Consider the following 22,287-nt stretch of genomic DNA (forward strand, 5'->3'; position numbering starts at 1 on the left):
TTTTGACAATCACAACATGTTAACTTATAAAAACCGATTTTATCATATTTTAATGAACCTACTGTATTCAAGTTAGTTTTCAAATAATTTTTTAAATTATATTTATTTTCAAGATATTATTTTTTTTCAGTAAAATCTTTGTATAATTATTATATATTTCACATTATAGTTATTAATTACATTTACAAGTTGAAGTAGCAGACTTACTGCCAGAAATTTGGCTTTTGTTTCAGAGGCACAATGGATTTGATAATAGAAGAGTATTTAATTGTTACCAAATTAATTCAAATGGACCCCATAATTGCCTTTTCCTTCAAGAACTAGTTTACAAAAATGTTTATATACTTTTGAATATCCAAATCACAGAATTTCATCAAAAACTTATAATTTTCACATTCTTTCATAGACAAAACCCAGTTCTATGTTTGTCAACTGACATAATCACTGTCAAACTGACGTCAATCAATGTTCTACAACTTGATACCTTAGAACATAGTTGTCGGAGGTTTGGGAAAAATTCATACCTACTCTCTAGTTCTTATTTTTTTTTTATGATTTTTCTGGTGTTTTGATAATTATTCTTTAATTGATTGCATTTATCTACTAAATAGTTGGGGATGAATCCTACAAATTAATGATCATAAAAATTGGTTTATTGGTTCTTGAGTAATAAATATCTCGATTAAAACCAATTTTTTTAATTTATGGTTAAAAAAACACCAAATAATTTCACATTTATATTTGATCACTATTAAAAAAATGAATATAATATATATTATGTAATAAATATAATTCTATAAGTATATTCTCTGTTTTCATTAAAACTAATACAGTGTAAACTGCTGAAAAACATGAGACTGAGAAAAAAACACTTCGAACGTCACAAAATTGAATTTATCCAAGAAAAATCAGGTGATGGTCACAAACCTGTATTGTCAGTTACAAAAAATATCGATTTTTTTTCCACTATTAAAAATAAAATCTGCGACATATGTACACAAGATTATTTACAAGTTGATGGCAGTAATGAAATCACACATCTAAGAATGCATGAAGATAATTCTAACCAGTTTCCCTACTAACTTTGAACCTGCTGTGATTTATAAGTGAATACCTAGAAAATACACAAAAACGTTCAATCGAATTGATTAAGTGCTCTCATTAAGGTAGAATTGCTTAGAAATAGCTGGATGTAAATTAATACAACTTTAATAGAAAATATGAACAAAATAGTCCTGAAATTCCAATTTCTCAATCACTCTCCAGAGACGTTTTTTATTATTTCATATAATTCAAACCTTGCTAAATTCTCACGTTTAATGGCATATAATCAGTTTAAAAATCATACGAAATCCCATGTTAACTCCTATTCTGAGACCAGAAACTGAAATAAACAACAATTCATCTACTTTTCTGCAAAAACATTCTGATTTAACAGAAAATATTCCAAAAGTAAAATACATAGAATACAAATCCAAAAATGCGAACTACCAGTGCCAAATATAAAAATTTTCCGTCTAACAGTCAGTTGTAGAAAATAATACCAACCCGAAAAACTACACCTGCTTCTGTTATAGAGCAAGGAGTAGATACCGGATGTTCTATTCTACCCGTTTTATTTCACCAAACACTTCCAGATATCGACCAGCATAACAGACAAGACAGTCGAGTGCATAAATTCAAAGTTCCACCCTCTTCGATCAGAAAAGGTTCTGGTTACTTCCGAAAGGAGAACCGTGGGTTGATTGGCATCATTGTTATGGTACGCATCTCGTACTTGGTGCCTATGTCGTGGGCGGAGGCTGTGTCGAGATCAGCCTTATTCAACACTATTATCCTTATGTCACCATGGAGATAGATCTTTCCAGATTTCGAACTGGCGAACCTGCAAAAAAATAAAATGATAATAGATCGTTTCCTGTAATTGGTTTGGTTAATATAGAAATTTCGATATTAGCGCGGAAAATTCTACTTTGGACAATAGTGCGGACAGTACGAATTTGGGAACCAGTGTGCAAAATTCGACTATGCGCAATAGTGGGGAAAATTCTACTTTCAGCACTAGTACAGAAAGTTCAATCTCAAAAATCTTGAAAACCTTAGAAATCTTGAAAACCTTAAGAATCTTAAAAATCTTAAGACTAAAAACCTTGATAATCTAAAAATCTTAAGAATCTTGAAAATACTTGAGAACCTTAAAAATCTTCAAAAGATTAAGAATCTTGAAATCTTAATAATCAAAAATCTTAAAAATCATAAGTATCTTAAGAATCATAAAAACCTTAAGAATATAAAAAACCCTAGGAATCTCAAAAATCTTAAAAACCTTAAGAATCTTAAAAATCTTAAGAAACTTGAAAATCTTATGAATCTTGAAAACCTTAAGAATCTTAAAAACCTTAAAAATCTTGAAAACCTTAAGAATCTTAAAAACCTCAAAATTCTTAAGAATCTTAAAAACCTTAAGAATCTTAAAAATCATGAGAATCTTGAAAACCTTAAGAATCTTAGAAAACTTAAGAATCTTAAAAACCTTAAAAATCTTTAAAACCTTAAAAATCTTAAAAACCTTAAAAATCTTAAAAACCTTAAGAATCTAAAAAATCTTAAGAATCTTGAAAACCTTAAGAATTTTAAAAATCTTTAAAACCTTAAGAATCTTAAAAACCTTAAGAATCTTAAAAATCTTGAGAATCTTAAAAACCTTAAGAATCTTAAAAACCTAAAGAATCTTAAGAATCTTAAAAACCTTAAAAATCTTGAAAACCTTAAGAATCTTAAAAACCTTTTTTTAAGATTCTTAAGGTTTTTAAGATTTTTAAGGTTTTTAAGATTCTCAAGGTTTTTAAGATCCTTAAGATTTTTAAGATTTTTAAGATTCTTAAGATTTTTAAGATTCTTAAGATTTTTAAGATTCTTAAGGTTTTTAAGATCTTTAAGGTTTTTAAGATTCTTAAGGTTTTTAAGATTCTTAAGATTTTTAAGGTTTTCAAGATTTTTAAGGTTTTTAAGATTTTTAAGGTTTTTAAGATTCTTAAGATTTTTAAGATTCTTAGGATTTTTAAGATTTTTAAGATTCTTAAGATTTTTAAGGTTTTTAAGGTTTTTAAGATTCTTAAGATTTTTAAGGTTTTTAAGGTTTTTAAGATTCTTAAGATTTTTAAGGTTTTTAAGATTCTTAAGGTTTTTGAGATTCTCAAGGTTTTTAAGATTCTTAAGGTTTTTGAGATTCTCAAGGTTTTTAAGATGCTTAAGATTTCAAGATTCTTAAAATTTTTAAGATTCTTAAGATTTTTAAGATTCTTAAGGTTTTTAAGATTTTTAAGGTTTTTAAGATTCTCAAGGTTTTTAAGATTCTTAAGATTTTAAGATTCTTAAGGTTTTTAAGATTTTTAAGGTTTTTAAGATTCTTAAGGTTTTTAAGATTCTTAGGGTTTTGAGGATTTTCAAGGTTTTCAAGATTCTTAAGGTTTTTAAGATTAAGATTGTTACCTCAGATGAATCAGGTACTTCAGCCACTTGGAGGTCCGTTGCACGTTTTCGTCTTTGCAATCTGTCGGTAAAAAGAGGATCCTCTGTCTCATGAACGTTTTGGAATTAGGTGGCATGTCAGAGAGATCGTACAGAACCACAAACATCTTTACCACCATACCCAGAGGATTTTTGAGTGTGACTTGAAAGGTGCCCACTTTTGGGACGCAGTATCCCTTCTTTTCCAGCTTGATGTGGCACTGAAAAAAGATTTGGTTAGATTTATTTCTTTTTATTTATTGCTTGTTTCGATTTTGACATTCATTCACAGAGTGGGGATAGAAAAACAAACTTTGAATATTCAAGAATACTTGTCATAAGTGTCACTTTCACATTGTCTACATAAGCCAGTTGACGATATAAAAACATTGTCCTATTTATGAACATCCTCATAGATGAAACCGTTGAGAATAATCCAAATCTATTATCATGTGATAAGAAACAAACTGATATAGACAAACTAAAAAAAATAAGTAGGTACTCACTAGGTATGGAGAAGACATCCTCTCATGGTCTCCTACGCTATAGAAAAAGACAGTAACTGGTACTTTTAAATGTTTAGGAACAAAAGATCCACTTGCTCCCAGTTCGGCAGTGAAACCCTGTACTGTTGACACCGGTTCAAGTCTTCCATTCAATACCGACTCTTCGAAAGAACCTGAACAAAACGGAGTAAATCAACACTAGCAGAGATTCTAATTTTAGGAATTAACAGGGTGTCGCAAAAGTTACAACTGGGCTTATCGATTGTTGTTGTTTGTAGTTATTTACATTATGTCATATAGATGTTTTCAAGCGATCCCAATAGAAACTTTTGCATTAACCAGTGAAAGCAACAAAAAGAAAAACTGTCACTAAAAAAAGATTTATCCATCAGGACTTATCTTCATCGGCTCTGAAAACAACAATATGGTATCACCCATAATATGCAATGTACATCTTAAAATATCTAGCAGTCAATAACAGCTGTTTCACCCATATGATGGGGATTCTTAACGTTTTTAAAGATTAAAATGGTGTTATTCAAAATGTCCAATTAATTAGGATTATCCATGTTGGATTGAGTTTGTTTCGGTAGCACATTTGAAATTGTGTTGGCATCCTTGAATATCTGTCATTAATTTCATTAACATTATCTATTTTCATTTTCAATGTCATATTTAAAATTGTTATTATCGTTTTTTTTATGAAAAAATTATGACAGATATTCAGGACTACCAACGCAACATTAAACGCGTCGCGCTACAACGAACGATACAGGGTGAAACATAAAACTGCCATCTGCTCTAGCCATGTCAATGAAACAACTAAACAAACAAAAAAAATCTGTGAACAAAAATAAGATTAATATGAAAAGATAACAACAATAGATACGTACATCAGTGATGGGTAAATGACGCCAATTTATCGAATGCAACGGTCTGGCGAGTTTATAACGCTCACCAGAGTGATGTGTAGGTATTTCGCACGTAAAATTTTTCGCAAATTTCAACTCTCTACCAACCTAGCAAATTGCAAGCTTGTCCCTTGCGGCGGCGCACGCACCGCACGGACACGCGCTCTTCTTTTTCCTCCTCTATGATTGTCTTTTGTGCTAGGTAGGCGGTTTCCGGGCTGCATGGCGACATCTGGCTTCCGTCGCTCTCGCTGTCGTCGTCCGTTGAGAAACTCGACGAGAGGAAAGCACTGCAAAAGAAAAACCAAAAGGTTCTACAGAGTGCCACTCTCAAGTATTCTTTTTTTTCGATATTTTTAAGATTCTTGATATTATTAAGATCTTTAGGTTTTTAAGATTTTATATATTTGTCCAGCAATTTAATTATGCGCACCATTCTGGCTGTCATTATGACACATTGATGACGTCATAACAGATTGATAGATGACATGTGGAAGTTAAGATTTCTAATGGTGGATTTATGAACCGTACCTAAGAACTAAAGACTAAGAACTATGAACTAAGAACTAAACCTAAGAATTCAGTGGCGTTTATGCACGGTCTTGTTAGTTCTTAGTTAAGGCATGCGCACGTGCTCGAACTACTTTCTATTTGTTCTATACTTTGATGTTTGACATTGATATTTATTGTGAAAAAATTAAATTAAATTTTTTCAAATACACCTAATACTTTTCATCGATAAACACGAATAAAGAACATAAAATGATAGAAACTGGTACTCGTTAATATTGAAATTATATGCGGCGCAGCGCACTTCTATATTTTACCTGAGCCCTTAATTCTTAGTTAACAGTTGGCCTGCTAGTGTTAGTTCTTAGGAAACGTGCATAAATGCCCTCATTGATTTGTTAGCGTTCAATTTTTAGTTCTTAGTTCTTAGGTTTAGTGTTAGTTCTTAGGACTGGTGCATAAATCCACCATAACTTAACAAGACAAATGTCACACACAGTCACACCAATCTAAAGAGTAAATATTCTCCTTGACATCTGAATTTCGAAATTTAAAAAAGAAAGTAACATGTCCTCACCTTTTAATATCCTTGACCGAACCGATGGAAGAATCGAAATCGAAACAGGTCTTGCCCCTCCTGACAGGTGCCGGACTGCTCATCAGGGGTAGCCCCGACTTGTGGAACACCATCGACGAGGCGCTATCCAGCGCCTTCTTGAACGTGGTCTTGTCGTTGATCGAGGGCACAGTCGAACCTCTCTCCTTGAGCCTTCCGGCCAAACCGTCCGAGGAGGAGGGCCCTTTCAGTCTGTCCAAGAACGGAACGCCATTTCTACCAAGTTTGCTCCTGCCGTTATCACTTCTGCATATATCACAATCGTTGCTATCACACTCACAATCGAAAGATCGCGATTTTGTACAGGTTAGTCTCTGTTTTCTCTCCACGCTCCCATCGAGCTGTTCGGTCTTGCCACCGTAAAACCCTCTGGTTTCCTTCCTGGTCTTTTCCGGCGTTCTTAGGGCCACCCTCTCTATGGCCTCCAGCAGGGACACATTCCTGTCTTCCTCGTCTTCGATCAGGAGCGGTTCTGCCGCCTCTTCTTCCACTTCGGCTGCCCTGTTGGTGTCGATCAGACCGAATCTCGATTCCTTGGTGTTCTTAGTCTGTCGGACGGTGTTGATGTGGTTGTTGATGGTCGAAGTGGATGCCTGGTCTTCCCTGAGATTCTGACGGAGCCTCTTGAATTTCGCCTTGTGTTCAGGCTGTATCTCGTTTTCCGGTCTGTCGTTGTCTGAAAAAAAATCAGATGTTGATTTGGTGTTGCAAACATAGACTACTACTAATGAATCTTTACTGGATAAAAGGCTGAAGTAAATAAGGTAAGAATTTACAGAATTTCTGCTATAATTTTTATTATTCGTGGAGTCAAAAATAATACCGGAATTCTGTTAAGTAATTTATAGATTTACTACTTGGGAAAGGGCTTTACAGAATTTTTGTAGAACATTAGATTGAATGAAAATAGAGATCAGGTTTATTTGAACAGAATTTCTGAGAATTTTTGTATGATTTTTGAAAGAATTTCTGCAAACATTTTCACAGAATTTCTGTGAATATTTCAATGTTGTTCAACAGAATTTTTATAATTATTCAAAGATTTTCTTCAAATAGTTAAAAAATATTCAATAATATTGCAGTAAGATTTTGAATAATTATCAACAGAATTTCTTCAAACATTTTTATGATTTAAGGAACAGAATTTCTTTATATGTTAAATTCTGTGAATGTTTGAATGTTCTGCAGCAGAACTGCAAATATTTTAACAATATTTAATATTATTCAAAGGAATTCCTTTGAAATTTTCTAATGTTTTTTAACAGATATGAATGAAATTTTTGAAATATCTCTGAATAATTTTTACAGATTTTCTTAATATTATTCAAAGGAATTCCTTTGAATTTTTCCAATGTTTTTCAACAGATTTGAATGAAGATTTTGACGAAAATCAAATAGGCCCTAATTCTTTAAACATAATTAGCCCCCAAATGGGTCCTTACCATCACAGTGATGCTTCCCTTTCAATGGATATGGTATCCTGTCGTTGGCAACAGTCTTTTTAATCTTCTCCCTGGTGCTGGCCCCCGGGCCACCATCAATGATTGTCTCCTGCATGGGTTTGCAAGATCTGCACTGCACAATGGGAAAAGCAGACATCCTCGGCATGCTGAAGAAGGAAACTTGCAAGACTGCGCCACAGCCTATTTCAACGGTCGGAAAGTTATGCTCTACGGGGTTCATCCGGAACCTGGTGGTCTTGGAGTTGTCCCCCGGTTGGGCTACACGATACCTGAAAGAAAAAAGTATAGGTGTCTAGAATGTATAATCAATGACGTTGTCAACAAATATTTGTTTTTTCTCAATTTCAATAAATCTAGCGGCAATAACCTTATTCAATAATAATTTAAATCATTTAAATTCACCTTAGGTGTTTGCTCGTTAGCCTCTTGGTGTTCTCGTTAGGTGTGCTCAACCAGGCAGTGATCTGAGAAAAATACAGTTGTGATCTGATTGCACTTATCAGCTGGGCCAATTGAAAAGACGGAGGTGCTGAATTCCTACAAAAAATTCACCAATTAATACTCTATCAACATTTAACGAAAATAAACTGAAGGTTTTTAAGATTCTTAAGATTTTTAAGGTTTTTAAGATTCTTAAGAATTTTAAGATTTTTAAGATTCTTAAGGTTTTTAAGATTTTAAAGATTCTTAAGGTTTTTAAGATTCTTAAGAATTTTAAGGTTTTTAAGATTCTTAAGAATTTTAAGGTTTTTAAGATTCTTAAGATTTTTAAGGTTTTTAAGATTCTTAAGAATTTTAAGATTTTCAAGATTCTTAAGGTTTTTAAGATTTTAAAGATTCTTAAGGTTTTTAAGATTCTTAAGAATTTTAAGGTTTTTAAGATTCTTAAGATTGTAAGGTTTTTTCACCTACCGTTTGTTCATAATATTGAAAGTCCATGACTCCAACAGGATGCAATTATCCTCCACTTCTGGACCAACAGAATATTCTCCTTCCTGGCAACCGCATGTCAAGAGGACTTCCACGGTTACTGGGAGATTTTGAGCCCATATTTTCAAGATTTCTTCTCGAAAAAATTCAAAATTTGCACACTGGAAAAATAAAATCAATTAGATCATTGGATTGTACCCAGATCACCTGCATTAATTCAATATTTACCCACTATTGTAATTGCATCATAATTCAATTACAAATCTTGTGGAAACACACTTATCTATTGTAAATACATAGATAGTTATCGTTTCAAGACTTTATTACGAGGTAAATTGAAAGTTGTTCATCGGAAATTATGACACGGGTATTGGACATGAACAAAATGCATGAAATATTAGCGTGTAATGAATAATTTCATCATTTTCGGTAAAGATTATGTGAAATATTAAAATATATCAATTTTCAGAGAAAAATTGAAAATACAGTAGATTATGTGGTATTACCACAGCTCAAATTACAAATAACATTCTGCCTGTTATCTGTAATTGATATATTCAGCACCAAATTGAGGTACACAATAATCAGTACCAGCAGTTTAACAAATTGTTGAAAGAGATGTTCCAAAATTAATATTGGCCTAGCAATTCTCATTATTTTCATCGAATTATTTTGAAGTTGAAGGTTGAAAAAAAAATTTCCAGAACATAAAAATGAATTTTCTTAGATTCTATGGTAAGAATTACTACCATAGAGGTATTACCTTGGTAGTAATTGCTATCATAGAGGTACTACCGAGGTAGTAATTACTACCATAGAACTTAGTAGTAATTTCTCAGATTAAAATTGTCGAAAAATTTCTGTGATCTGCTTACGATGCATGAAACTACTTTAAGCCAGTGCTAATTAAAAATACGAACAAGTTAATTATCTTCTAAAAATATTGTTGTTATTTTTTTTGACGTATCAATCGAGAACACAGAAATAATAGACAATCATTGTTTCATAGAATTTAACGTGAAAGCATAGATAATACACTGGGTTTAGAAGGTCGCAAAATTCACATACAAGACTATCGCTGGCATTGCACGTATGCGTTTGCGTCTTTTTGGTCAAACAACAATGAGGGCCTTCACGGAATCCTCTACTCTTAGGTCCCAATTTTTCGGGAATACGTCCCTCCGTCACCAGGGATGTTACGCTCAAGAGAACGTCTTCCTCGTTCTCTTCTCCCTTCGGCTCGGTCATAAGACTTGTACTATGCATCTGAAAAAAAAAAGAAAAACACAACGTTAATATCAGTGTTTTCTTTCATAGCAACAATATTCTACTATGGTCTGAGCTAACCACAGAACTACAAATATCTATATTTGACGTTTGTTGATCGAATAAACATAATAATTTAGTAAAGTGTAGGAAAATCGATGAAACCTAGTGAGTTCGTATTGTTTATTGTTGGATCTGATGATGAACTTACAATCGAATGATTGTTTCTAAAATATGACATCAACTGCTGTCATTGTCCCAGGTAAATAATGTTTTCACTTTCTATTCAATTCAGGTTATCTCACACAACTCATTTTTATTTGTGTTCCTTTGAAGAAATAAATATTATCTGCGTTGTTCCAATTAGAAATAATACATTTCGAGAAATAAAAATATTTTGCCACTATTTCAAAACAAATATTCGCCAATCTTTGGGTCAAGGTCGTTTTACGATTACGTTTATTTGCACTCATGTGTGAATCATCGTCGACGACTTAGTTTTATACTAGTTTTTCAACTCTATTGCCCTAGAGGAAAATCTTCTCAGGAAACCATGGAAAACAGTTCGGTTTCCCTGAAAAACATCGACGAAAAACTGGGTCAAATGATAAACAGCTGGTTAAGGGAGGTACGTAACTGACGATCACAAGGCTCGATGAGGAAATTAGGGAAGCGGTAACACGGGGACACGTCATGCTTCGCGCGGCGATGCCGGTTGGTGCAGGAATTACGCGATAAGCGGAAAACAATTGGTAAAGTTCCAATAAACTCACAAAATGTACGATACGGTTCTTGTGTTGGGTACCTTAATTTTTTCTGGAGATGAACCGTTACCTGCTCTAGACGCGCAATGGTTGAACTTTCGACGTGCATAACGTTACTTTCGATCGAAATTGTTAAAGTGGGTTAACAATAAGTTAACATTGAAATTTGAAATAGAGGCATTATTTGAGCTCGACAATAGCGAACGAAACAGATGGTCAATTGACGTTGTTTGGGATAATCGAACAATAACTAAGCTTCACAAACACACTAAAATCTTCTGATATTAGACATAAATTTTAAAAAAATTAATATATCTTTAAGGGCTAAAACAGAAATTTCCTACTGAAATTTAGAACCCTATTAGCCGAATATATATATACCTGTCATTATGTAACAATATAAACGGTGTTAGAATGCACAGTTACCCTTTCTTAGTTAACAAGTTCATATTCAGAAAAAATAATAGAAAGCTGACAGTTTATGACAATAGAAAAGATATCGTCTTTTAGTGTAGATAACAATTGACTAAATCTGAACAAAAGGAGTGTAAGCGAAAATGGGTTTGACAGAAGATTGGCATCTTTTTATTGACAGTTTGAAACGTAGTTTGAAATTAGTTCTTTTACATAACGGTAACAAACATGTTTGAAGTCCTTATGGTCATTTTACTACCATGAAATAGGAATATGAAACAATTACACTAGTAGTTTCAAAAAAGTCAATGAATAATTTGTGATGATTTAAAAATGGTCAATTGCCTCCTTAGACAACGAAGTGGATATACAAAATATCCTTGTTTATTATGGCATTGAGACAGAGGAGCTAAAAATGAGAACTGGATTAACAGAAATTGGCCTACAAGAGGTATCATGACTCAAGAAAAACAAAACGTAATCCACAAAGCTTTAGTTATAGAAAAAAATATTTCTGTTGACATATGTGATTTATTAGTACTCATTGTTGCTAATAATAAACATTATTTATTGGGATTTTTTCGAAAACAGCGAGTTAGGAAGAAATAATAAATCATTATGTAAGAGTTTTCTATAAAACAAGTTTTTTTGTACACCTAATAATATTGTCGACTAAAGGAGATAAAACTAAACTGACCTAGGTCAAGTGAACTGATAACGATAACAACCTACACGCTGTATCACCTCTCAATTGTGGAAAATAATCGATTCATATATTTCACGGCCTTCAAACCAGAAATTGATAAACAAGTAGATTCCTTTTACTTCATACAAATGGTTATGCCAGGTATTTCATTTGAAAAACGCATTCAAATTACGCACGTCTAGATTCCGTGATTATTATTCGTAAAATAGTTTACGAGAAACTTTTTTTTCATTTCAATTCCTCGATTATTTTTACAATTTTAGCTCATGGATTTCCAGAAATGCTTCATGCAATTTTTTCATTGCAGGCAGATTCTACAAATGTCTACTTCAAAGCGTAATGAATATTACAATTGTTTGCTACATAAAACAATGTTTCATTGGATGTGATATTTTTATGGACACACCCTTTATAATCTTATCTATTGTTCCTAAGATTTTTTATCTGGAACAAATGCTACGCGACCACAATCTGTCAACTATGGTGAGTTTTGGACTAAACTAGATAATTTTCCATCGTCAAACCAGTTTGTTCTGTTTGATCAATTCCTCATTATCTTATGATTAACCTGAGATTAGAGTAATTTTACGTAATAAGTATCAGATTGAATTGGAGTGCATCGAAGCATATTGTGATATTTGAATTCGACTACTTTCACTTATTAAGGAGTGCTCGAAAAAAAAAAAAAATTGGAGTACCTACATATACAAACTTAATTTCAACCTAGTTGGATCTGTTGTTACAGAAATATTGAGCAGTTTTTTTCGATAATTGCTTAAATTTTCTACGGTTCTGATGACTCTATAAACACGACAATTTGAACAAACCTTGAAATCATTATTTTAGATGTATACACGTAAAATTTTTGTCCTTTAAATTTTCACCATTTTTTTCCTAAATTCTTCTTGAATATTCCCTGGTTCTGGTAAATCGATCAATATGGAATTTCGCGAGAAGCTTGAAATTGTTTTTTTACATCTAAACGCCAATTTTCATCTCGATCGGATTCGTAAGTTCAAAGTTACCACAAAAGAGCTTTTCCATTAAAATGTTTATGTTTTCATAGATATAAAGTAATCGAGTATCGATCTATTAATGAGTACACTTCTCATCGTGTATTTTCCGTTTAGAAAAACTGGGACACCTTCCAAAGTTCCAGTTTTCCAACCAGATTTTCCTTCTGGTATTCGAAAACCTTGAAACTCAAGCCGCATGGAGAAATTTATTTTCGGTGTGTGCGGCCAAAATAGGGACAGTGAATCGATGATGCAACTCCAGAAATAGAACCGGCACCAGGGCGCAAGTACGCACGTGGACCCAGCAATCGATACTGACAATCCGGGGGTGAAGAAAAAAAACCGAAGAAAACTACCCGTTGGTCTCCACTATAGGGGTAAAATAGTTTAAGATTAAGTTCGCTGGATATTCAGAGTATCCATGGAAACTCCCTCTAGATTGTACCACCCTGTAGATTTAGAATAAATGTGTAGGCGTAGGCGGGGACAAGGTTGTACGAAATGACAGTTAAGAATTACACATTAGAATCAAGTCGTCGATTTTCCTAAGAATCACGGGATAAAAGGCACAAACCAGTAGAAAAAAGGAAAAGGAAATAAAGATTATAAAATAACCAAAAAATAACAGTTAATTGGAATAACGCAATCATATGGAAATACAAGCATCGCGAGATAAGAAAATTGCTGTATAACTGAAAAAGGAATCATAAAATGAGAGTTGCACAGAATAAAGAATATCGAAATCACTAGGTGAAAAACTCGTAGAATAAGGGAAGCAAAAAATTTCAAAATTATTGAAAAAAGAATGGTAAAACAACAGTTGAAAATAATAACAATTATACGATTCATACGACTTTTTTTTCTTGAAATTATTCAAAGAATCTCTCATTTACTCTCTACCTCCAATTGAGGAACACTCTTTAAATCAATTTCTTATTAGACTAAGTGTTATGCAACTTTTATGAGTAGTACATCCGAGAAATCAAGAATTACATACCATTTTTCGTATAATTAATGATCACAACATTACCATTAAAATTCCTGTCACGAAAATATTGTATCTATCTACTTCTACCGGCTAGTAACGTCAACACGCACACTATTCCAAAAGACATTGCCAAAAATTCAAATTTGACCAGGGCCACTAGGGTTTTTCTAAAACTAAACCGTAAAGGGGCAAAAGAATGCAGTTCCCATTTTTCCTGCAAACAGCAATAAATAGAAACGTCCGAAACATCCAACTGTGCATAATTTACAACCATTACAAAAGCTACTACCTGACCGACCCTCGTACAATGCCCATCCAAGGCCAACCCGCTACACCATTTATGAAACAAATATCCCGTTCACAAATGGATTATTCTATTGAAATCGCCCCGACTCCAACATTTCGTACGCTAATCGATCAGGAAACCAAAATACCAACGAGATTTTTGCAACTTTCGAATTAACCCAGATACCTAGAGAGAACCTTTCGTTCACTTGACCCGGATAAAATTACGTTTTATTATCATTGAGCTCGTTTCGACACATTTCAGATGCAACGCGATAGAGGAAATGTCGAAATTCTCATCTACACCGTCGAGCGGCACCGTTACTTTTCCGATACACGCCGTACACGCGATTACATGACTAACGTCAAAGATGGTTATTGTTCTGTGCTCGTGTCATCATAGGCCAGCTGATATTTCACCCCCGCGACTCCGTCCTTACGTCATTCCAACCCTAGGCTTTGATTGGCTGGGTTCGTTTTGGGTCACGGGTGATTATATTATATTCTAGGCTTTCCGCGTCAATTTTCCTGTGACGCAAACTTCCTGTTGCACTTCTAGTTCGGAAGGAAAAATCTACGACGTATCGTACAACCCCCGTACTTATGGAATCTGACAACTGTGTCATATTTATTACCCAACAGATTTACATCTGATTAACGAGCTACGGGCGAAAGTTGTTGGTGATTACCGACTCTTAATTGCATGCTTGAACGTCATTTCCTAACACAAACGCAAGAAACAAGGTTGGAAAATGACATTTCGCGTTCACCCTGAATCGAATATTCTATGGAATAAATCACAAAACATATTTTACAGCAGCACAGATACAATTTCTCTATGGACCTTTCCCAATCACAAACCTTCTACGAAATACTATCCGGTATCCACAGACTGCTAGGATCTCATTTCCCGTGTCCACGGAACGACACCTGTAACTAATTCACAGAACCGGACAATGTCACGAATCTCGTCTCTTCCTGTATCGATTCCATAATAATAAACAACAACGACGACGGGCCGAACCAACACGTCGACACGACAACAACGCCGTTAAACAACCGTGCAGTCGGAACGGTCTTCACGAACACACACACACACACGCACAGCTGATCGAGCTCCTGCAGCGTTGGAAACGTCACGAGCCACAGCTGATTGCCGTCTCCACCTCCCTCGCACCCGTTAGCGCTCCGCCATGCGACCGAACGGTGTGGGATGCGGCATTGCCGGTTCGTCAAATCCGTAGGGAGATTCGAAGAAAACTCAGAGTGTTATTATAGTGAGTCAATTCAAGTTCGAAAATCGCGGATATAGGTATATGCGTTTCGGAATTTTTGCCTGTGCTCTGGAATAATATAATAATTTCATGCAGAAAGTAGTGGGAAAAAGGAATCGAAAGCTAATTGGACAAGATGAAACAACTGAAACAAAGATGGTTTATGGGAGCCTTTTAATTAGGAAGAAATCGCAAAATAACAGAATCACCGAATTAACTAAGAACAGAATCATAAAATAACAAGGCAGCATCATAGAATAACAAGAAACAATTTGAGATAATCACAAAATAGACGAATTGAGGAAAAGTAATGACCAAGTAACAATAACACAGAAAAACAAAATCCAAAATAGCGTTAACACAAAATAACAGTATCGTATATTAGGTAAATCCCAGAATATTCTTAGCATTCTATGATCATCAAATTATGAAGGAATAAATAAAGCGATTCCTCATTCAAAACTATTAAAACAGAATATTCGAATAAACTAAAAACAGAATCATAAAATAACAAGAAATCCGTATCAACGAATGGACAAAAATAATATTGAAAGAAGTTTGCAATGACATTCACGCAGAAAAAAATCAAAAAGAGCTTTAATTAAAAATAAATGAAGAACCACAGAATGAGAAGAAATCCTAACCACAGAAAAAGGTAAAAACAGTCATAGATTAACATAAGAACCAAATCACAGAATGTGGTAAACAAGTCACAGAATAACAGAAAACATGGTCACAGAGTAGCATAAAACCGAACCACAGAATGATGTAAAAATAAATCAGAGAATAACATAAAACCGAATCACAGAATAAGGTAAAATATGATCACAGAATAACGTTGAAACAGAAACACAGAATAAGCTAAAAACAGGATCAGGTATGAATGGAATCACAGAATAAAAAACGAGGGCGTCTCGCACTTTTTCAGTGGTAGATACGGCAACGAAGCGTCCCCTTTCGTGTTTGGATATCAAGGTTGGTCGAGAGACACGTGCCCAGCCCGGCTGATCTAGGAAGGATCGGCTGTCTACGGCTGGTTTCGACCTACACGGCCTGCTTGGATATGTGCGCGTTACTTTTTTCCTTTTGTTTTGTCTCTAGGAAGCGAACTATTCTTTTTGTTTACGTTTCATCCTGTTATCTTTGATCCGTCTCTAACCTTCTTCATGTCTCGAATCAACAAAAATACTAGATAAAATTCCTGAAATTGTTTACATTTCTTTATAATCTTTAGTGGAGCACTCATAAGGAAAACCAGAAAGAAGTTCACGTTATTTACAGAAACAATGAATGGTTTCATCTGGCGCATTCACCATGTCACCTTCCGCGAACAAATTGAATAATTACGGAAATTTATGTCTCCAATTAGGATTTAACTAGCCTAAGGAACTCGTTAAAATTGATATAAACTGTGATACGACCGTGGAATCGTCAGACTAATTTTACAATATCGTCACAACCTATTAAGAGCCAACATCGGTCACGAAAACTACACTTAGATATATTAGTACTAATTATTGTCTATGATAAATGAGTAGAAACACAATATTCCTTTGTACGCTGCTAAGTGATAAACCTTGAAGACAAACTTTCGAACGAAATTAACGCAATCGATAAGGAACGAAGCGCATCCACCATAATTAGAAGAAATTCAAGAAACTAATCATAACTATATAAATTACCGTGAAGAGGCAGTTATGGTTATTGAATAAAGGCGAGTAGATATCCTAGTGAGATTCAGTGAGTTTTTATGCATAAAATTGATTTTGAGAACGAAATTAGAGATATTTCGATGGGCGCATCCACCATAAAGATAGCAATAAATGGTATCATTTATTTTCCATTGAATTAATAAAGATAATTTTCGGGTCAAAACACCACAAGCATATAATTCAGAATTCTCTAAATAATCCAAAAATATTCAAATGAGGATGCACGTCAAATTTGCAACACCTTCCATCGAAAAAAAAGCTATTATAGGGTTATTCAGAACAATCAAACAGTTTTTTTTTAACAAAAAAGGAATGCCGTTCACCTCTCTAAGAGGGGAAAGACCCAGACGGTCACCCCTTTGTCCCCACTCCCCCCTGATTCAATGTCTGACTGCGACCCCTCGTCCTCCGTAGGGCGAAAACCCCAAAAACGCGACTGCGATTCGCGTACGGCCGCAATCGAACCGTCTGGCGCGCGAGAAAACGACAAGCTGCAGGTTTTTGGACCGAATCCAAAGGTGACCAGATGTCCGTCTGTTCGAAGTGGACGCGAAGGTCGCGGAAAAGTTTTTCCCGGATCGTTTTTTGTTTGTCCGCGACGCGGCCTCCCCAGAGTTCGTTGAAGCGGCCGACGGTCTTTGTTCTCTGGGCCGTAGATGAGTCACGATGGAAATTACCTCTAGTTTCTCGGTATCAGACTGAGTTTGTTGGGAAAAAGTTGAGCCAATGAGTCATTTTTTGAGGGATACCGTGAGAGGAAAATATCACAGAAACACAGATTTACTTTGAAAATTTCAAATATTGGAGTTACTATATGAGCACGAGCAGGTTACGAATGATCAACTGTGCGGTCGCCTATCCAGATCTTGACCACGGCTAACATTGGTTGACTTCGGATCACAAAGTACCGATATTTGAGACTTTGAATACTCGGGGTTTCCGAACTACGTACGTTAATGCGCAAAATAAGTTGGATGGTTCTGATCAGATCACAAAAAGTTAGAATAAATACAGAATCACAGAGTAACGGACCCATAGAATTCGGCAAAAACACAATCACAAAACAAGATAAAAACCGAATCATAGAATAAAGTGAAAATGAGTCACAGAATAACATAAAACATGGTCACAGAATAAGGTGTAAATAGAATCACAGAGTAAGGTAAAAACAGAGTCACACAGATCAACATAAAAACTGAATCATAGAATAACAGAAGCCATATCACAGAATTAAGTAAAAAACAGTTACATATTAACAGAATCACAGATTAGGGTAGAAGCAGAATCACAGAATAACGCGAAAATGGAAGAACAGAATGAACTAATTTGATGTATTGGGTATTTGATCTTTAGGGATTGTCTTTTACTAAAATTTTACGATTTTTATTTTTTCAACAAATAAAGAATAAACTAAAACCCAATAACAGAATTAGGTATAAATTACAGCCATCTGATCGAGGAGGTTTTTGTTTTTAAAATAATTTTCAAATTTAACTTCGATTTACATCTTTGTTGTGAAATAATTTTTTAGAGTTTCATGCTTAATTTCGTGAAAAATTCATTAGCCCAAATATAAAAAAGCACAAAAAGCTACTCTCTTCACAACAATGTTTTTCTAATTTTTTCTCTAGGAAAATTATTGAGGATTCCGGAAAATTTCATTCGTCTAAAATCCTATGCTCCGTAGTATGTTGAGTTACAAATTTCTATGTTCACCATAAACATTGCAAGAACTTTCATCATTCCAACATTTTTTTCGTCATACTACATCAAAGACCGGTAAGAAAACCCATTACAATTAATTATTATCAATTGAACCGACTTACATCCATCACTAGACAAGAAAACGTGGAAAACTTCAAAAATCCGAGAAATTCCCATCACCAAGAAAAACTTTCGTTAGTCAGTTAGTCACTACTTGTTACTCCTCGAAACCGCTCTCGACTACTCTCTCTACTCCGCGGACGATCTCGCCGCAATCCGGACGAACCGTCCGAAAACCACAGAAGAAAATCGTGCGCGTTTCGACAGACCGAAATCGAATGGATCCGATCCGAATTGCGAAATGGGTCCTGTCCTTCTTCCGTGTCTATTCCGGGACTGCATCGGCGGACGATGCACTTGCTACGAAACGAACACCTAGCCGCGGGTCAAGACACAGCGAAGGGCGAAGAAGTTTAATGCCCGATGGGGCAAAACACGGACCGTCTGCAGGGCAAAGAACCACAGACGTGTGAACGTCAAACGTTTCCACTCCGTTCCGTTGGCACCGGGGTTGCTAATTATTGTCGAAATTGATTTATTTCAAGTTGGTTCGTTACTCGAAAACGACTAGATTTGTCCCTGTCCAAAATAACTATCAAAAAATCGAATATTGAAAAATATGAAGAGCATAGAGGAGATACGATGTAATTCTGACAATTCCAGAAAACCATAGAATTTAACATCTGGTTCTCGTACTCAGAGTAATGAACATGTTTATTACTCTATGGTCTCATTATTATCTGACAGTTGTTTAAAGGTTAGGGGATTTTGACAAACGATGTCAGGTCATAGAATATGGGTTGATGTAAGATTATAGAATAAGATGAGATTACAAAGGTTCTTCTGCATTGGAAAGAAGGCGAAAAACATAATTTTGGTGAGAAATTCGGGGATTTCGACAATAAATATCATTTGCGCTATCCAGCTTATGTTTTGAGGCTGTAATTGGAAGATATTGATGTGGACAACGTTTATTTTCAACAAGACGACGCTACGTGCCACACAAGCAACGAAACAATCTCAATTTTGCAATTGGCCACCGAGATCTTGTAATTAAATAACTTTAAACTTTTTTCTTTGGGGCCACTTGAAAAATAAGTCCTTTTCCAATACTAGGCAGTCGATTTAAGGCCTTAAAGTTGGAATTTACAATGAAGTAAACATCCATTGATTTCTCTTAAAATATACTCGTTTCGTTCAATATCAAGATGAAACCTTCAATTGGTAAACCTTGAATAATAAATAATCCATGAATGAACTTCTTCAACTGATGGTCGACTCACCCTGTGAAACGGGGGATAATATATGCACTTCCGTGAGTTACTACAAAGGTTCATTAAAAAACCATAAGCCGAAACCACACAGTGGATGTGCTTCAAGGTCGAATTCTAATAAATCTTTTGTAGGTACAATTCCTCCAATTAAAACGGAATTGGTCGATGATTCATTTTCGGCGTACATCATTATTATACAGTTCTTCCTATTCGACCATTAAAGAAGGGAAGAGCAACACCTATTAATTAACATTTCCTTTGTTCAAGTACACGGAGCTCAGAGTCCGTTTTGGTCAAGGACAAACAACAGAAGTAAAAACGACTTTTCCTGGCAAGCTGATTGTTGGCGTTTACAGTTAACGTCATTGGCATTGAACATTGGCATCGATAAATACGTTAATATTATCTAATTAACGAAAATCTTGCCTGCCTGCCAAAACACACGGTGTACGAATTAAATGCCATCTGAAAAATTGATGTAGAATATTAAGATTGAATTTTGGGTTATCTTTAAACTTCGCTACTACGTGAATAGATTTGAAATTCGGGACTAAACCTGAATGCAGTTGATTTTTCATCTCCTGAAACTCCATATTCCTACAATTTCAATCTATGCTCCCAACCATCGAGAAACTACACCCTTTCCTCGACCCTTTCTAAATGAGATCTATGACATTTCAATCTATGGATCATAGAAATTTGATGGAGGGGAAAATTCACCAAAATTATTCTGTGACAAGTTGAAATATTTCCCTATAAGAATCGATAAGAAGAATATCTAAACACCCACCCAAAATCGGTAACTATATCATGCACAATCCAAGATAGAAACTTCGTTGGTGGTTCTGATAGGAAACCAGAACCAGCAACCCATCTGATTACATTGAAGTTCGTTGAACCTTGTGTACAATCGCTGCACAGAAAGAAGCACCACCAATAACAATAATAAAATCAATTTGACTGTACGCTCCGACTATAACAAGTGAAAGTATCTAATTTCCGATTGAAACTTTAATAATATTGTTTGTTGGCTTTCACTTAAAACGAATCTTAGGGAAGGATGCTCCTTATACTTCAGATACATTTTCTTTGCTAATTCCATAGAGAAAGTTGTCTACTAACGTGAATTTTCACAATTGTGGGATTGTTTTTGAAAACTCGAAGCTATTATATTTTTCTGGGTTGAATTCATAACAGAATTCAAAGGCTTTTCTCAAATATTTAAGATATATAACGTAAACAGTTCTTATGTACCTATCACCCTGAAGATAAATATTGATTTTCGAAAAAACAAGTTTAAAATATGGAAATAATCCCAATCTTGCAAAATTTACGAAAGATTTTTCGATAAAAATCAATGCTACCTAATTATCTAGGTATTTGATTCATTCTTGAATGTTTGCGGAATAGAAAAATCGAGGTATCCGTGTTACCTAGCTGAACAAATCAAAGATTCTTGTAATTATCCTAATTTGAAACAAGATGGATGTTCAGAAAAATAATAAAAACCAAGAACTGCTCGAAATATATGTCCCCCATATCTATCCACAAATGAACTGGTAGAAATGGTTGATTCTGTGTATTGCTCACACGATAACATAAATTCCAATCCATTTTTCTTACCTTCACTCCTCAAAGCCAGATTGAACAGCCTAATATTAAGATTGTGCTATATGATGACACTTTCCGACCAATATTTTACCATTGTCGTGCACATATTGAGTGTGGAGTTTTTGTTCAGTTCTTTGAACTGCAGACAACTTTTCACCTTTTGTCGATCGTCTTGAACGAGACAGGTTCAATACGAAGTAGTTCACGAAACTGGGATCTGCTGCCAAAAGTCAGCTGTTTGTCATTTTCTATTGAAAAGATTTCATTGTTATGCAACCAATCATACACCAAAATCCATAGAATATAATTATATCACGAATTTTAAATCCGAAAATATACTATTTCAATGCTTCTATAACGAAAAATAAACTCCAGCTATATGGAATGGAGGGAATTTACAAAAGTATTTTTGAATTTTTCATTTTCAGATATTATACAACCCACAGAATATAAAATACGGTCAAAAATGGAACCCCTTCATACAACATCATCCATAGAATACTGTTATGACATAAATGTCAAATCCATAGATTTAAGAATATTGCTACTCTATGCTTCTATTACAAAAATTGAAGATTTTCAATAAATATCAAAATTTACAGAAACAGAATTTTTTCTTGGATAAATAGACACAGAAATTCAACTAACAACCTGCCAAGAAAAACAGAGTAGAACTTTGTTCAACTTCTGAAGTTAGTGAGGAACAGGATCGCTTTTTTAAACCAAAATTAATTCAGAGAAATTTTCTTACTGCTGATTAACTAAAA

At 34.5% G+C, this 22,287-nt stretch overlaps 1 protein-coding gene and 1 long non-coding RNA gene across 5 annotated transcripts; one reads left to right on the forward strand and one right to left on the reverse strand.

Annotated features, from left to right (window-relative positions):
- Window positions 1-724: 724 nt before the first annotated feature.
- LOC123679457 (protein FAM214A) lies at window positions 725-21,743 on the reverse strand. Of its 4 annotated transcripts, none has more exons than XM_045616951.1 (10): window positions 21,533-21,743; window positions 9,515-9,712; window positions 8,429-8,607; window positions 7,919-8,053; window positions 7,496-7,785; window positions 6,015-6,729; window positions 5,036-5,217; window positions 4,017-4,189; window positions 3,493-3,731; window positions 725-1,885 (listed from the first exon to the last, which is right to left on the reverse strand). In XM_045616951.1, exons 2-10 carry the CDS (start codon window positions 9,710-9,712, stop codon window positions 1,717-1,719), a joined length of 2,280 nt encoding a protein of 759 aa, XP_045472907.1. In that variant the 5' UTR covers window positions 21,533-21,743; the 3' UTR covers window positions 725-1,716. The 4 variants fall into 4 exon arrangements, with proteins under 4 accessions (XP_045472907.1, XP_045472904.1, XP_045472906.1 ...); XM_045616948.1 differs by lacking the exon at window positions 21,533-21,743 and adding an exon at window positions 18,698-18,910; XM_045616950.1 differs by lacking the exon at window positions 21,533-21,743 and adding an exon at window positions 14,747-15,045.
- Window positions 9,722-12,079, forward strand: LOC123679503. Its single transcript, XR_006747413.1, has 2 exons — window positions 9,722-9,974; window positions 11,904-12,079. It is a non-coding gene; the product is annotated as an uncharacterized LOC123679503 (long non-coding RNA).
- Window positions 21,744-22,287: the final 544 nt, after the last annotated feature.

Source organism: Harmonia axyridis, chromosome 1 (genome assembly GCF_914767665.1).
Source record: "Harmonia axyridis chromosome 1, icHarAxyr1.1, whole genome shotgun sequence".
NCBI lineage: Eukaryota > Metazoa > Arthropoda > Insecta > Coleoptera > Coccinellidae > Harmonia > Harmonia axyridis.

Coding starts and splice junctions, on each gene's coding strand:
- LOC123679457 (XM_045616947.1), bottom strand. CDS start 9,953: ATGTCATATTTTAGAAACAATCATTCGATT. Junction 4,190..5,035: donor ACAAGCTTGCAATTTGCTAG/GTTGGTAGAGAG, acceptor CGTTTTGTTCAG/GTTCTTTCGAAGAGTCGGTA. Junction 1,886..3,492: donor AAGTACCTGATTCATCTGAG/GTAACAATCTTA, acceptor ATTTTTTTGCAG/GTTCGCCAGTTCGAAATCTG.